At 57.3% G+C, this 13,735-nt stretch overlaps 1 protein-coding gene across 1 annotated transcript in view; it reads right to left on the reverse strand.

Annotated features, from left to right (window-relative positions):
* Itpr3 (inositol 1,4,5-trisphosphate receptor type 3) overlaps positions 1–13,735 on the reverse strand; it is a 65,582-nt gene that overhangs the window by 2,269 nt on the left and 49,578 nt on the right. The window contains exons 30-55 of the mRNA XM_028777060.1: positions 13,547–13,732; positions 12,466–12,717; positions 12,192–12,317; positions 11,983–12,108; positions 9,679–9,799; positions 9,231–9,421; positions 8,909–9,057; positions 8,680–8,788; positions 8,510–8,600; positions 8,254–8,423; positions 6,581–6,755; positions 6,276–6,457; positions 5,948–6,148; positions 5,728–5,838; positions 5,268–5,363; positions 5,063–5,164; positions 4,880–4,966; positions 4,375–4,485; positions 4,097–4,289; positions 3,880–4,005; positions 3,267–3,439; positions 2,693–2,857; positions 2,133–2,325; positions 1,604–1,708; positions 1,395–1,522; positions 491–656 (exon numbers count right to left, since the gene is read on the reverse strand). Coding sequence (XP_028632893.1) covers positions 491–656; positions 1,395–1,522; positions 1,604–1,708; positions 2,133–2,325; positions 2,693–2,857; positions 3,267–3,439; positions 3,880–4,005; positions 4,097–4,289; positions 4,375–4,485; positions 4,880–4,966; positions 5,063–5,164; positions 5,268–5,363; positions 5,728–5,838; positions 5,948–6,148; positions 6,276–6,457; positions 6,581–6,755; positions 8,254–8,423; positions 8,510–8,600; positions 8,680–8,788; positions 8,909–9,057; positions 9,231–9,421; positions 9,679–9,799; positions 11,983–12,108; positions 12,192–12,317; positions 12,466–12,717; positions 13,547–13,732 — 3,835 coding nt within the window. The remainder of the gene's footprint in view (positions 1–490; positions 657–1,394; positions 1,523–1,603; positions 1,709–2,132; positions 2,326–2,692; positions 2,858–3,266; positions 3,440–3,879; positions 4,006–4,096; positions 4,290–4,374; positions 4,486–4,879; positions 4,967–5,062; positions 5,165–5,267; positions 5,364–5,727; positions 5,839–5,947; positions 6,149–6,275; positions 6,458–6,580; positions 6,756–8,253; positions 8,424–8,509; positions 8,601–8,679; positions 8,789–8,908; positions 9,058–9,230; positions 9,422–9,678; positions 9,800–11,982; positions 12,109–12,191; positions 12,318–12,465; positions 12,718–13,546; positions 13,733–13,735) is intronic.

Here is a 13,735-nt window from a genome sequence, read left to right on the forward strand (position 1 = left end):
GGGCAGAAGGAGGGCCACCACTGAGGGCCACCACGGGGACTGCTTCTAACAACTCCCCCGGCCCCTCTCTGGGGCGGTTCCGGTCACTATTCAAGTTCCCGCTGCCTAGCGGTGGAGACGCCACCATACATGGCTGCAGCCCTCCTGCAGAGAACACTAGGGACTCTGGGAACATGAGGATTGCCTGAGGCCAGCAGCGACAGGACTAGCTGGGTCAACAGCATGGCCACAGTGAGCCCTGCCCTTTGGACCCTGGCTACTCTTTGAGGCCATGACTAGGTTCAGAAGGAGCAATGGAATAAAACCAGAAGTCTGAGACCACAGTGGCCTTAGGTTCCTCTCCTGGAGGCCCAAGGGCTCGAAGCAGTGGCTTCCCCGGGCCCTGCTGATCCCACAGGCCAGGTCAGCAAGAGTGGGGGGACTGGGTGCCATGGCTTAGAAGCCTCCGGCCGCGCAACAGGAAACGGCCCGGCAAGCGCATGCGCCTCACCACAGATGAAGCACGTGGTCTTGAGGATCTCCTCCTTCTTCTGCTTCTCGCTGCGCAGGTCGGCGAAGGTGTCGATGATCACCCCAAAGATGAGGTTCAGCACGATGATGATGACGATGAAGAAGAACAGGAGGTCATACACCACCCTGGCCGGGAAGAGCGACTCCTGCAGAGCAAGGGGACACCGTGAGGACAGAGTCACCGCAAGCCCCGAGAGAGAACGAGGGAACCCACAGACAACGGTGACCCCAGCTGCCAACCAGAAAGAAAGGGCTGAACAGGAGGAAGCCCTGACAGGTTTGTCATGTGTGGCAAGTCCTACAAAACAGGGCTTGTCTCCTCCGCCTTTAACTTGGCTAAAGGGAAGCCGGTAGTGGTGGCGCTCGCCTTTAATCCCAGCACTTGGGAGGCAGAGACAGGCGGATTTCTGAGTTTGAGGCCAGCCTGGTCTACAGAGTGAGTTCCAGGACAGCCGGGGCTACACAGAGAAACCCTGTCTCAAAAAACAAAAAAACAAAAACAAACAAAAAAACCAACTTGGCTAAAGGGAAGGGCAGCTGTGAGCTCCCGGGTCAGCAGCCAGGGTGCCAAGCCTCACGCATTCCAGAACCTTTGTCTAGCCAAAGATGACTTCTAAGCAACCGGGAGTGGATGGACACCGGGCTGCTGGCTGCCCAAGCCAAGTCTTTGAGGCTCCACCCAGCCCTCCTCCCTCGGGGCTGAGGAAGCTACCGACTGCTGCTGATGGCTCACACCTTCCCAGGCCTCAGAGCCAAGATGGGTTGCCGTGGTGACCCTTGTAGCATCTACAGTGTGCTGGGGTGAGATGCTGACAGCTCTGGACAGTATCACAGGAACTAGCTGGGAATGAGAGCATTCACAGGACAGGTGGGAAGGTGCTCACGTCTTTGGAGGGCTTGCGGAGGATGTCGCCCACGCCGCCACCGTTCCTCAGTCCGTGGTTCATGACGGTGACGATACACATAAGTAGAGTGTCACAGGCTCGCTCTGTGCTCTCCGGCTCCTCGTCCTCTGCGGGTGGTATGTTCAGACCCGGGGCCTGACCCATTCTGCCCCACCCACTTCACCCCATCCTGCAGACGCCAGTCTCACCTTCTACGATCTCAGGCACAGAGACCTCAGAGACACAGTCCATCTTGTCTCCGCTACACGTGCCCATAAATGCGGCAGCTCCGTGTGACATCCCCAGGGTACTGGCTGGAGATGACAGCAACAAGGTCACAAAGAGATCCAAATGTCTGTCTGACCCTAGTCTGTCTCTAGTCTGTCCTGGGAGGCCTCTCCTGGCCCTGCTGGCTCACACAGAGACCATCACACAGATAGGAGGGTCTCTGTGACTTTGAGCCAGGCACCCAGGCAGGCCCCTGCAGTCACCAAGCTCTGCGTGAATGACAGACGCAGATCAAGCCAAAGGCAGTCAAGACTCTGCCTACCCTTCTGACTGCAGTGAGCTAGGTCATGCATGGGGATACAGGTTGTAGGCTAGACCTCCCCAGAATCCAACAGGAGGAAGGCAGGGAGCCTGGAGGAACAAGCACACCCTGTCTGGTGCTGCCATCAGTCACCTGTGCGTGTCCATTGTCACCCCACACACCCACCCCAGAAAGGAAGTCCCCGAGACCTCTGGAGTGGTTCCCAGGCAGCCGGTCCACCTCCAGGATGAAGTCGTCCTTGAGAAAGAGGAAGCCCACGATGGAGAAGAGGTAGACGAGGATGAGGGCCAGCAGGGCAGTCAGCAGGATGGACCGGCCGTTCCGGGTCACACTCTTGATGACGTTAAACAGCGTCTCCTCTCGGTAGATGAGGTCAAAGAGCTGTGAGGACAGCACCTCCGTGAGCCAGGCCCCGGCGGCTCCCACAGGCTCTGCCAATGGGGCCGGCGCTCAGGCTGCAATGCAGCAAACAGGAGGCTTCCAGGAGAATCCAGTTAAAGACCAGAGGGCATCCCAGGAGGGCGGAGGACACCAGCCACTCTCAGCGAAGTGTTTCTCACACTAGCCCCTGTCACTCTGTGCTTCGGGGACATGGAGTCGTCACAGATAAGAAACCCGCTTGTAGTTACACACCTGAGTGTTCAGGTTGCCTGGTCTGGCTGACCCCTCCTCCGTACCGGAGAGCCAGAGGCTCTCGGGAGACTAGGGTTGGAAGCCCCCCGGGGGTCCAGCCCAAGCACAGGCTCACCAGGATGCTGTAAAAGAGCTCGTGAGCAAAGAGGCCCAGGACGCTCGTCAGGATGTAGCCCACGTGGTACAAGAACTCCATGTCCATGACCATCGCCTTATAGCCACGGATGAAGGTGCCACGGTTGCCCACGAAGCTCACCACAAACACGATCTTGTTGGTCAGCTGGGTAGAAAGGGCAGAGCGTGGAAGTCAGCACCCCATCTTCCATCCTGACCTGCCAGTCCAGCAGCCCAGGGGAATGAGAGGTGCTGATCTCACTCATCCCGAGAGGAAGAGTGTCGGTAGAACTGTCTGGGCTCCTGGAACTCAGAGAAGCCCCGGGAGTCTCAGGTCAAGCAGGCTGGAACAGAAGAGCCCCCAGCCTTACAGCTCCTGGTTAGGAAAAGACTTCTTTGCCATCTCTCAGGGCAGCACTCTGCCCTTGAGGCAGCCCCTTTCTGAGTCCTGGCTGCCTCACTTGTGGGAGGGAGGAACACAGAACGGGCTCAGCGGAGAACTACACGGGGCTGGGACCAAGAGTGGGAGGGATCAGAGGTGAGCAGGGTGGGCGCAGGGCCCCTGTGGCACTCACATTGAGAGCACCCAGGATGTTGAGCGTGGGCCCGATGCCCAGGTAGTAGATGGACCGAAGGATCAGCGCCACAATGAGGGGACGGACACTGTAGTGCTTGGTGAACAGTGCGGCGATGGAGAAACAGATGAGGATCCAGAAGAGCAGAGAGATGAGTGGAGAGCCCAGCACGCCTGGGGGCGGTGGGCAAGCATGAGTGGGAGGGGCCAGCCCAGCACGCCTGGGGGCGGTGGGCAAGCATGAGTGGGAGGGGCCAGCCCAGCACGCCTCGGGGCAGGCGTGAGGAGACTCAAGCTCCCGCGGACCCAGTGTGAGTTCTAGAGCCTCCTCCACCCCACCTCCCTTTCCTTTCCCAGGAGCCTTCCTTAAGGACCTGATACACCTGCTGCACCCTGCCAGTTGCTGCAAACATCTCAAGTCTCTGGCTCGCGTGCGCATGTGCGCACCGTGTACACATACATACACACACACACACACACACACACACACAGAGGCTGTCTCCCGTGAGGCCAGAAAGTGTGTCTGCCCCTTGACCCCCATAGCATGCACTGAGCACTCAGGACAGTGCAGGGGTGTGTCTTCCCGCTGCGCAAGGTCTGGCGGGCAGCCTCACCCGTAGACGCGCCCTCCACGTAGGGGTAGAAGAAGGCAATGATGATGTTGATAAACACCGCCAGGTTGAAGGAGATGCTGCCCCACAGCGTCATGCGGCGGGAGAACCAGTAGATGAGCGGCATGCCTGTGGGAACACAGCGTGTTGTGAGGGGTCCTGAGGGCCCCTCTGCCCACAGGAGTCCCAGGAAGGGGAGGCGGCGCCCGCTGGTCCTCACTGCGAAGCCGGCGCTGCCACTCCATCTCGTTGTGCAGGAAGGAGGACTGGTCAAAGAAGTCGCTCACTTTGCTGCCCTGCTCGTCCTGTTCCGTGGTGGTGAAGAGCCGGTGCTTGGTCTCCTCCGTCAGGAACTGGCAGATGGCAGGTACTGGGAACACGATCTGCTCCATGCTCCGGTCTTGCCGCACAATCTGATTGGCCCCGGGTGACACCCGGTCACACGGGGCAGAGGCCCTCACCGTCCCCAGCTCACACCCAGCGCCTCACACCTCACACCTCAATCTGCGAGGTGTGGTTCTCATAGTAGGCCAGCGGGTCCTCCTCCTCCTCCTGGGCAGGGGCCGAGGACTTGAGCATCTGGGACAGCTGCTTGTTGTTGAGGCTGAGCTGGGGGCGGGGTCAGGGGCACAGGGTCAGCCCCACAGCCATCCACAGTCAGCCGGCCCAGCCCAAGCCCACCCAACCAGATCAGACAAGTAAGTGCCCTTTCCAGCCCAGCCCAGGGTCCTGCTAGAATATTCCAGACCTGCTCCAGATCCAAGGTCTTGCTGTCTGGGTTCCACCACTACACCCCAGTCCTGCTGCAACCCCACCCCCAGACCCCAGCTTGTCTCGCGGGTCCCAGCTCGCTCGGTTCCAGGTTGGCCTCCAGGTACAGCAGCTTTCTGTCCCCAGCCGCTCCTGGCTCACCTCAGATTCCCACAGAGCCCCATTCCTGCCCCCGGGTCACAGCTCTCCCTCCACATCCAACCCCACCCCCAAACTCCCACCCCTGTCGTACCATGGAAGAGATGCCCTCGGCCTCCTCCTCCTGGATGCGCTTCACCGGCTTCAGCAGGTGCTGCAGCTGCTTGTTATGCCTGGAAAGCTACAGAAGGCGGGACAGGAGAGGACAGGAGAGCTGTGGGCACTGCTTCAGGGGGCGGGGCCACAGAGGGGCGGGGCCTCGGGCAGACTCTGCTACCTGCAGTGCCAGGATGTAGATGTTATGGCCCACCTCACGTGGGCTCACTTCTGAATTCTCTCTCTCCTCCTCCTGCAGGTAGGCCTTCTTGATCACATCCACCTGGGAGTGGGGTTTGGGGGAGGAGAAGGGGGGACAGCATTTGCTGTTACGCCCTGACCACCGTCTCTGTACTCAACCCCGCCTGCTGCCAGCCAGTCCTCACCAGCTCCTGAGGCCGAAGGCTGATGAGGATGCGCTCTGCATTCTCGCTGTCATGTCGACTCTCCATCAGAGCCAGGAGAAGCTTGGAGGCATTGTCCTGGGTGGAGGGGGTGCAGGAAGCAAGCCAGGTCTGAGGCTCCCCCCCATGACCCTCCAACCTCTTCAAGACCCTGGTATGCTGAGAAGTATCCAGTGTGTCATCCACCTATAGGCCAGCCTCACCTACCCTGAGTAAACACGCTCAGGCTTCTAGCCCTCTCCCCCACGCCAACACACACAGAGGGCGATGTCTTCACACCTGAATTCCCGTGTAGCCAGTGCAACCTGCACACCTCACCAAATGCACAGGCACAGAAGAGGCACCGTCACAGACAGCACAACATGGTGGCGCCACATACGCCAAGTACCCTTGTCACTCACACGTACAGCCACACGCTCACCGCGGTGGGGGGGGGGCCCACCTTGAGCTGCAGCACCAGATCCATGCGGTACTTGCAAAGCGGGCTGATGTCATTGAGGATCAGGGCCGTGATGATGTCAATGCCGTTGGATTCGTGAGTCACGATGCAGGTCTGACGGGAAGTGGTGGGAGACGCAAGCGCCAGACCTGTCAGTCATGCTGGCCCCGGAGCCCCACCCCTAGCGGCTCCGCCCCTTCACAAGCACCCTGAGGCGGCCCACCTGGTTCTCGTGACACGGGCCCTGGCAGTACTCTGTGAGGGTCTCCAAGGTCTGGATGACCAGGCCCACATTGTCCTCATTGATGTAGAGCCCCAGCAGCCCCAGGCCTCCCGTGGTGCTGCCACACATGATGTCCAGAAACTGCAGGGTCTCACACACCAGGTTGTAGTTGGTCTTGTTGTTCTGACACCGCAGGAAGTTCTGTGGAGCACAGCCACACCCACCGGGAGGAGGACATCAGTCCCAGCAGGCTGTGCCCAGTGGCAGTCTGGGATGCCGGCTGATTAGAGGCTGCGGACAGGCAGGACCGAGCGAGTGAAACGCTCACCTGCAGGTCGCGGTTGTGGTTCTCACACAGCAGCTGCAGGAAGCGCAGGATGGGCCGCATGATGAGCACCGAGGTCCCCATCTCGTTGTTCTGCGCACGCTCGCTCACGTCGTGCCCGCGGTGCAAGCCGGGGCTCAGCGAATAGCGGGAGGAGCTGGGCATGGAGAAGGAGGACACACGGCCTGTGGGGGGAAGGCTTGATGAGATCGCAGCTAACTGGAAGCCTCTCCCCACCCATGAGATTCCCCACACCCTGTATGTCCTGTTCTAAGACCCCCACACCCCACGCCTGCCTGGAGCTCCACCTTTGGTGGTAGGGCCTGCCGGCTCGCGGTCCTCACGAGGCTGGCTGCCCAGGTCACTCATGTTGACAGCGACTGTGGACTTGGTCTCCTGCTGGGCGCGCTTCATGCGGTCATGGAGAACCTTGAAGAAGCGCTCCGACTTCTTGTCGCTCGTCATCAGGTTGTAGAAAGACTTCTGGAGAAGGACAGGAGGTGGAGAGCAACCTCAGAGCCGTGCCTGGCTCTGGGTGTGGTAAGTGGGCGTCAGAGTAGCCCTAGGAGGGGGCAGCAGGAGGTCACCTTGGCTACCGTCGGAGTTTGAGAACAATGCTCAGTGCACAGGAAGTCTGGGAGACACATGTGCTAGGATGGGCTTCAAGGCCCAGCAGTTAACAGGGAAAGCCATCCTGCCATGACCACAATGCCGGGGACCCATGCTGCCTCTGACCAGGACCTGCTGGCCACCAGCCCCAGTAGCTGTTCCACACTGCAACCAGAGGGATCCCTGGAAACCTAAGGCCTATCTTTCCACTGCATGAAGCTGTCAGTGGCTCCATCTCCCTCTGAGGAAAAGCCTCAGGCACTCAGTGCCAGGAAGCCACCAGAGAGCCCGCTGCCTGCGAACCCAGGCCCTCCTCCCCCAGGCCCTTCATGGCTGCCCTCCACAATCTTCCCACACAACTCCAGCATGACCCTAGTCTACATCCCTGTCGCCTAGGCTTGCCCATTGTGTGTTTGCTACCCCATGCGTGCAGAGATGAAGCCTAGGGCACTGGGAATGCTAGGGGAGCACCCCCACGCACACCACCGGGTATGGGGCTATTTTTAAATTATTTTGTTTTGTTGTTGTTTGTTTGTTTTGAGACAGAGTCTTTCCACATAGTTCTAGCTATTCTGAAACACACCATGTACTACCAGGCTGGCCTCCAACTCACAGAGATCCACGTGCCTCTGCTTCCCAAATGCTGAGAATAAAGACCTTTCCCATCCCCTCTTCTCTCTTTTTATTAAGATAAGGCTGAGTGACAACACCCAGGCTGGCCTGGAAACTGCTCTGTAGTCCAGGTAAGCCTTGAACCTGAGACCCCCGACCCCCGACTCAGCATCCTGGGAAACTGAGACAGGAAGCCCAAGCCATGAGGCCGGCCTGTTGCTCCTTTTACCGCATGTGGCCTGTATTCCTTATCTCCTGTCCTGGATCCCGATGCCCAGAGTGTGTCTACACTCTGCCTATGTCCCTTACAAAACACAAGTATCAAGAGAACACAGATGACGTCACTTTTTCAGAGCTGAATGCTTGGTGCCTACATTACCGCCAGTGACACAGTTTGGTGTTGAGTGCTGACTGGGAAATGTGAATGGAGGAATGAGTGAGGGAATGAGTGAGTGAGTGAATGAATAAGTGAATGAGTGAATGAATGAGTGACCAGAATGAATGAATGAATGAATGAATGAGGGTTAGAGGAGTTAGGGCTTTGGAATAATGGAGAAGAGACGGCAAGGAAGATCAGACTCTGAAATGACAGAACAGTAGATGTGGGGGACAGGACCGAGGGTAGAGAGCCGACACAGGGCCACGGACACGGGCATAGGTACAGAATGTGGAATCGCCCACGGTCCGTCCCCAGCACCACAGCTCCTCCCGAACAGGGAGCACCCTCAGAGCTGGAGGACTTCTGCCCTGACTGCCGCACCTGGATCTCAGTGTTGCCTCCGTCCAGCAGGCGGATGGCCAGGCCGATGCTCTCTTGGAAGATCTTCTCGTTCTTGGTGCTGGTGATGAGGTCACACACCAACTTGGTGGCCCCCTCCTTGTCCAGCCGGCACTGGGTGGCTGCGATGGCTGACCAGTCCTGATCCAGGCCTTGGGGAGAAACCCGTATGAGAGACAGTGGTTTGAAGCGAGAGCCAGCCGTGTGGGGGAGGGCGGGGTGGGGCCATGGCACTGACCAGAGCCTGTGGGGTCAGTGAGCTCGCCCCGGGGGCCGGACTTGCGGTTCTGGAGGTAATTCTGCAGCAGCATCTTCCGTAGCTGGTTGCCCTGGAAGGATAAGATGAGGCTTTGGGTGAGCAAGATCCTGCCTGGTGAGCTCTGGCCCAGCGATGTCGGTGACACTCACCCGGTCCCCATACTTGCTCTTCTTCTGCAGCATCTGCTGTAGTGTCCGTAGTACTTTCACACACAGCTTCTCCTCTGACTCCATGAGACCCTTGGTGTGACGGATGAGCCTGGGGCGGAAGCAGAGACTCAGGGGGGGCGCCACCTGCCTCGATGTGGCCCTAGGCCCTCCTATCTCTGACACTGGGTGGCCTGCCCAGACCCAGGTGACCCCCTGCTTCCCAGCTCACTTGGACAGGAAGCCCCCGCTCTCACAGCGCTGGTAGGCCTCGCTGCCCTCCAGAAAGAGCAGCTCAGGCCAGTGCAGCATGTCCACCAGTACAGAGAGCTCAGCCTGCACCAGAGGCTTCAGACGCTCTTCCAGGGCCGTGATGATATCCTGGGAGGGAGGGGAAGGTCACCACCTGGCCCGAGATGACCAGGGTGTGACCTTATCCCACCCACTCGACACTAAACAGTGTCTGACTGAGGGGCAGCAACTTTCCCCCGACCCCCAACCCCACCACCACCTTGAAGCAGGCCTTTCCTAGGGGGCCAGGCATCCACACCTACCTGTAACTTCTCAATGATGTTCTTGTAGTCCCACTGGTTGGCGGTGGGGATGACTCGAGGGAAGGTTCTGGTGGCCGTCTTGTAGTTGGCGGCGCTGCGTTGGGCGGCGGCCGAACAGCTGCCCCCACTGCTGAGCACAGCACTCATGTGGGCGTCCAGATCCATCGGTAGCAAGATGGCTCTACTCTTGGCTGCAAGAGAGGGCAGCGCTGAAATGGAGCAGGGGAAGAGGCAGGCAGACCAATGGGGGACAGGGGTGAGCGCTGCCCAAGACCCTGTTGGGCACACAGGGAACCCGGCACCTCCTCCTGCCTGATTGCTTGCAGTCAGCAAAAGGAAATGATAAACCAGGAAGGACAGACCACCCTGAGAGACACTCAGGCTCGTGGATAAGGCGGTAGTTACAGGGCTGCAGGCCGCACTGGGCGATTCCGGCACCGTTACTCACCCACCATGGCGAGGGAGCGGACACAGGCCTCCACGGAGCCCTTGTGCTGCTGCTGCAGCCAAGGACACTCGAGCAGCCTCGTGGTGGACTGCAACAGCTGGACGACAATTGTCTGATGCGTCTGCAGGGGACACAGAATCCCAGAGGGAGCTCAGCCACCCCAGCCAGGAGGGCAAGGGCCCAGGGCCCTCACTACCACAGTAAGCCTTTGGTCCAGACAGAAAGTCACTAATTTTAGCAGTGAACAACCTCCCCTGACTGGACACAACACTAGCCTGGGCTCACAGCCATGCTAATCACTCTTTCCTTCCTTCAGAATGATGTGAAGAAAGCTAGTCACATGGTTCAAAAACCCAAAGTCTGGCTCGGAGCCTAAGAGTGCTCGCTGCTCCTTCGGAGGGCCCGAGTTCAGTTCCTAGCACCCATGTCTGACACGTGGCGTGCTTTAACTCCAGCTGCAGGAGACCCTCGGTAGCCTCTCCTTGCACATCGGTGATCCCTGCTCTCAGGAAGCAGAGGCAGGCAGACCTCAGTGAGTTCCAGGTCCATGGCCAGCCAGAGCTACACAGTGAGACCCAGTCCCCAAAATTAAAATAATAAAGTACAATTTAAAACCAAACAAAAGGGCTAGAGAGATGGCTCAGCGGTTAAGAGCACTGTCTGCTTTTCCAGAGGTCCTGAGTTCAATTCCCAGAAACCACATGGTGGCTCACAGCCATCTGTAATGGGATCCGATGCCCTCTTATGGTGTGTCTGAAGACAGCGACAGTATACTCATATACATTAAATAAATAAATAAATAAATCTTAAAATAATAAAAAGGCAGACTTTGGACCAGCAAGCTAGCGTAACATAAAGGTGTATGTCTCACAAGCCGGGCAACCTTGGTTTGGTTTCTAGAACGCAGGGAATGGTAGACAAAGGATCTGACTCTACAACACTGTGTCCTGATCTCCACCTGCTCACCTCCTGTCTCTCTCTCTCCCACCCTTTCTCTCTCTCTCTCTCTCTCTCTCTTTCTCTCTCTCTCTCTCTCTCTCTCTCTCTCTCCCACCCTCTCTCTCTCTCTCTCTCTCTCTCTCTCTCACACACACACACACACACACACAAATAAATTTTGAAGTTTTATTTTAAATTCTAAGGCTGGGGAAATAAAACTTTTTTTTTTTTTGAGACAGGCTGGCTTTGAACTCAGAGAGACCCACCTGCCTCTGCCTCTTCAGTGCCAGGAATATCCTGCCCAGCCACAGATAAAAATTTTCACTGTCTCCTTGTCTCAAATGGATATCAAAACAACTCACCCTTCCTAGATCTAACCTTGTTTTTCCCCCCTTTGTTTTTTTTGAGACAGGGCCTCACTGCCTCACTATGTAGCTCTGGCTTTGTAGACCAGGCTAGCCTTGATCTCACAGAGACCCCACCCCACCCCTGCCTCTGTCTCTGGAGTGCTGGAATCAAAGGTGTGCACCACCATGCCGGGTGCGCCTAACGTATTTACTCTTCTCAGAGTTAGCCTGGTGCCAGCGCGGCCCAAGCATCCCGGGAGCACTTCCATGGTTTCTTCTCTATCTTCTGTATTTATAATTCAGGCAATGCCTCGGGCCTTCCTCAGAGACTTGGGTCTCTAGTTAAGGCTGAAAAAATCTCAAGGCCTGGCTCTCAGTGACTCAGGGTCAGGCCCCTGTGGTGATACCAGTGAGTCACAGGGCTGCCTGTCTGCCCAGCACCTGAGAGCAATGCAAGGCTCTGCAAAATGTGTGGTCATGCCAGTCATCATGGCTCTGCTGTCCCTGGCAGCAGCCATGCCCCTCACCATCCCCAGGGCCTGCACACGCCCTAGACAATGAAGGAGGGATTCCATTGTTAATCTTGTCAGTCCCATGGGACCTAAGTCAGTGTGGGGTGTGTCTATGAGGGTGTTTCCAGAAAGATAGAAGACCCATCTTAAACATACGCTGTACCTGCCCATGGGCCAGAGCCCCAGCGTGGATAAAAAAGGAGGAAGTGAACTGAATATCAGCATTCATTGCTGTGACTGTGGATGAAGTGTGACCAGCCACCCCTGCTCCTGCTGCTGGGATTGACCACACTCCTAACAGTGAGCCCTGCCCCCAAGATCCTTAACTTGTTTCTTGTCAGTTACTTTGTATCATTCCCACAGAAGTTCCGATCCACACCTGGGGCCATTTGTTACACAGTAGATGGCTAACACCCTGTATTCTGTTGTACCTTCCTGCGCTCCTGTAAGCAATTCACCATCTGAGCCAGCTAAAGTGGCCATACTTGACCATACGGGGTGCTCACCTGTAGGGATGTGCTGTTCTCTGAAAACGGGGAGCTGAAGAAGGCACTGATGGTGTCCAGTACCACAGTGAGCACGTACTTCTCAAGGGTGGGGTCTGACAGGCGCTTCTCCCGCTTGTTACAGACCTACAGAGGAAGAGAATCATATGGGGAGATCTGCAGGTCCTCCCTCCACCCCAAAAGCCCACTCTGGCCCCCCCAGGACAGACCAGAGCCATGTCCAGGGTGAAGTTCTCGAAGAGCGTCCAGATGTGGTTGCTAGTGTAGATCTCCTTCATCTCCACCTCCGTGTCTACGTAGCAATGGTTCACAAAGTTCACATACGCCATTTTAACCTGGGCAGTGGGCACAGAAGACAGGTGTCAGCAGGGCCTGCCAGGCTCTCCCCTCTTAACCCCTGTCGCCTTCCCCACTGTCCCGTGCCTCTGCCTGTCTGCACACACAGGTGTCTACACCACAGCCTTCCACCAGCCTGAGCCGCACCTCCGTGATGCAGTCCTCGTGGGTCACCACAGTCACCACGTCCTCTAGAGGCAGCAGGGAGGTGCACTTGATCTCTGTGTAGACGTTCTTGCCCTCTGCACAGGCGGCCAGCAAGTCCACCAGGGAGATGTGGTACATGAGAGGGCTGTGGTCCTCCACGCCATCTCGGGCCGCCTTCATCATGTCCAGCAGATGGGCCAGAGAGGCCTTGTCATTGTAGAACACCACCACGTCGTCACCAGCATTGGTCAGCTGTGACGGGAGGCAGGCAGGAATCAGAGCCCTCGTCCGGCAGCTTCAGGTACCACATCTCTCCTAGGCTTCCCCGGAAAAGCTGAGACCGTGACCCCAGCTACCACCTGATACTCATGCTTAAAGTTTAGGGACTCATATAGCCCAGGCTAACCTCAAAATACTATGTAGCTGAGGATAACCTTGAACTTTTTTTTTAATTATTGGTTTTTATTTTATGTCTATGGGTGTTTTGTTTGCATGTAGGTCCAGTCCACCGCATGTGTGCAGTACCCACAGAGGTCAGAAGAGGGCATCAGATCCCTGGAACCTAGAGCTATCGTCAGTCATGAGCAGGTCACAGGTGTGAGCCATCATGCCTGACTTCCTGCCTGAGTTTTGGAGTTCCTTGGCTGATGTGTCCAGGCCTCTTCCATCAGAGACCTTGATGCTGGATCCAGAAAGTGTCTGAATGTCTTCAGAGTGTGCACTGAACCTGAGGCGTGTGCCACCTCTCTCCTCTCCCTCATAGCCAGCCAATGACAGGAGTCAGTGACATGCCCAAGCTACTGTAGTGTCTCACTGACATCACCGCCTCTGTCCCCGCCCTCCGGCGGCCCTCAGAGATGCCCTCAGGAACAGACCTCCCAGACTGTGGCCAAGGCTCACTCCATTCTCAATGTTTGACGTGAACAGACAATTGTGCATTCCCACTGTGTACGAGGCCCAGACACCCAGGTTCTCCTGGCCCCACTATGAGCCCAGCATCCCACGTTCTACTGGCTCTCCCCCTCCCCATGTTCTCCCTGGGCCCCGCCACCCCGATCCCTGTGGCCCAAGCAGCCCTCACCTCCGTCATGATCATGTCCTGGCACTTCTTCACGTACTTGCCCTCAGCCTTGATGACGGTGTGCAGGAAGTCCAGGTACTGCACGTGGCGCCCGTGCGTGGCCAGCAGGTGCACGAAGTGCTGCAGCACGGGCTCGCTGATCTCAGAGCACAGCTGGTAGTTGTTGAGGAAAATGTGCTGCATGGTCTC

This window comes from Grammomys surdaster, unplaced genomic scaffold, assembly GCF_004785775.1.
Source record: "Grammomys surdaster isolate TR1022 unplaced genomic scaffold, NIH_TR_1.0 277, whole genome shotgun sequence".
In the NCBI taxonomy this organism is placed as follows: Eukaryota; Metazoa; Chordata; class Mammalia; order Rodentia; family Muridae; genus Grammomys; species Grammomys surdaster.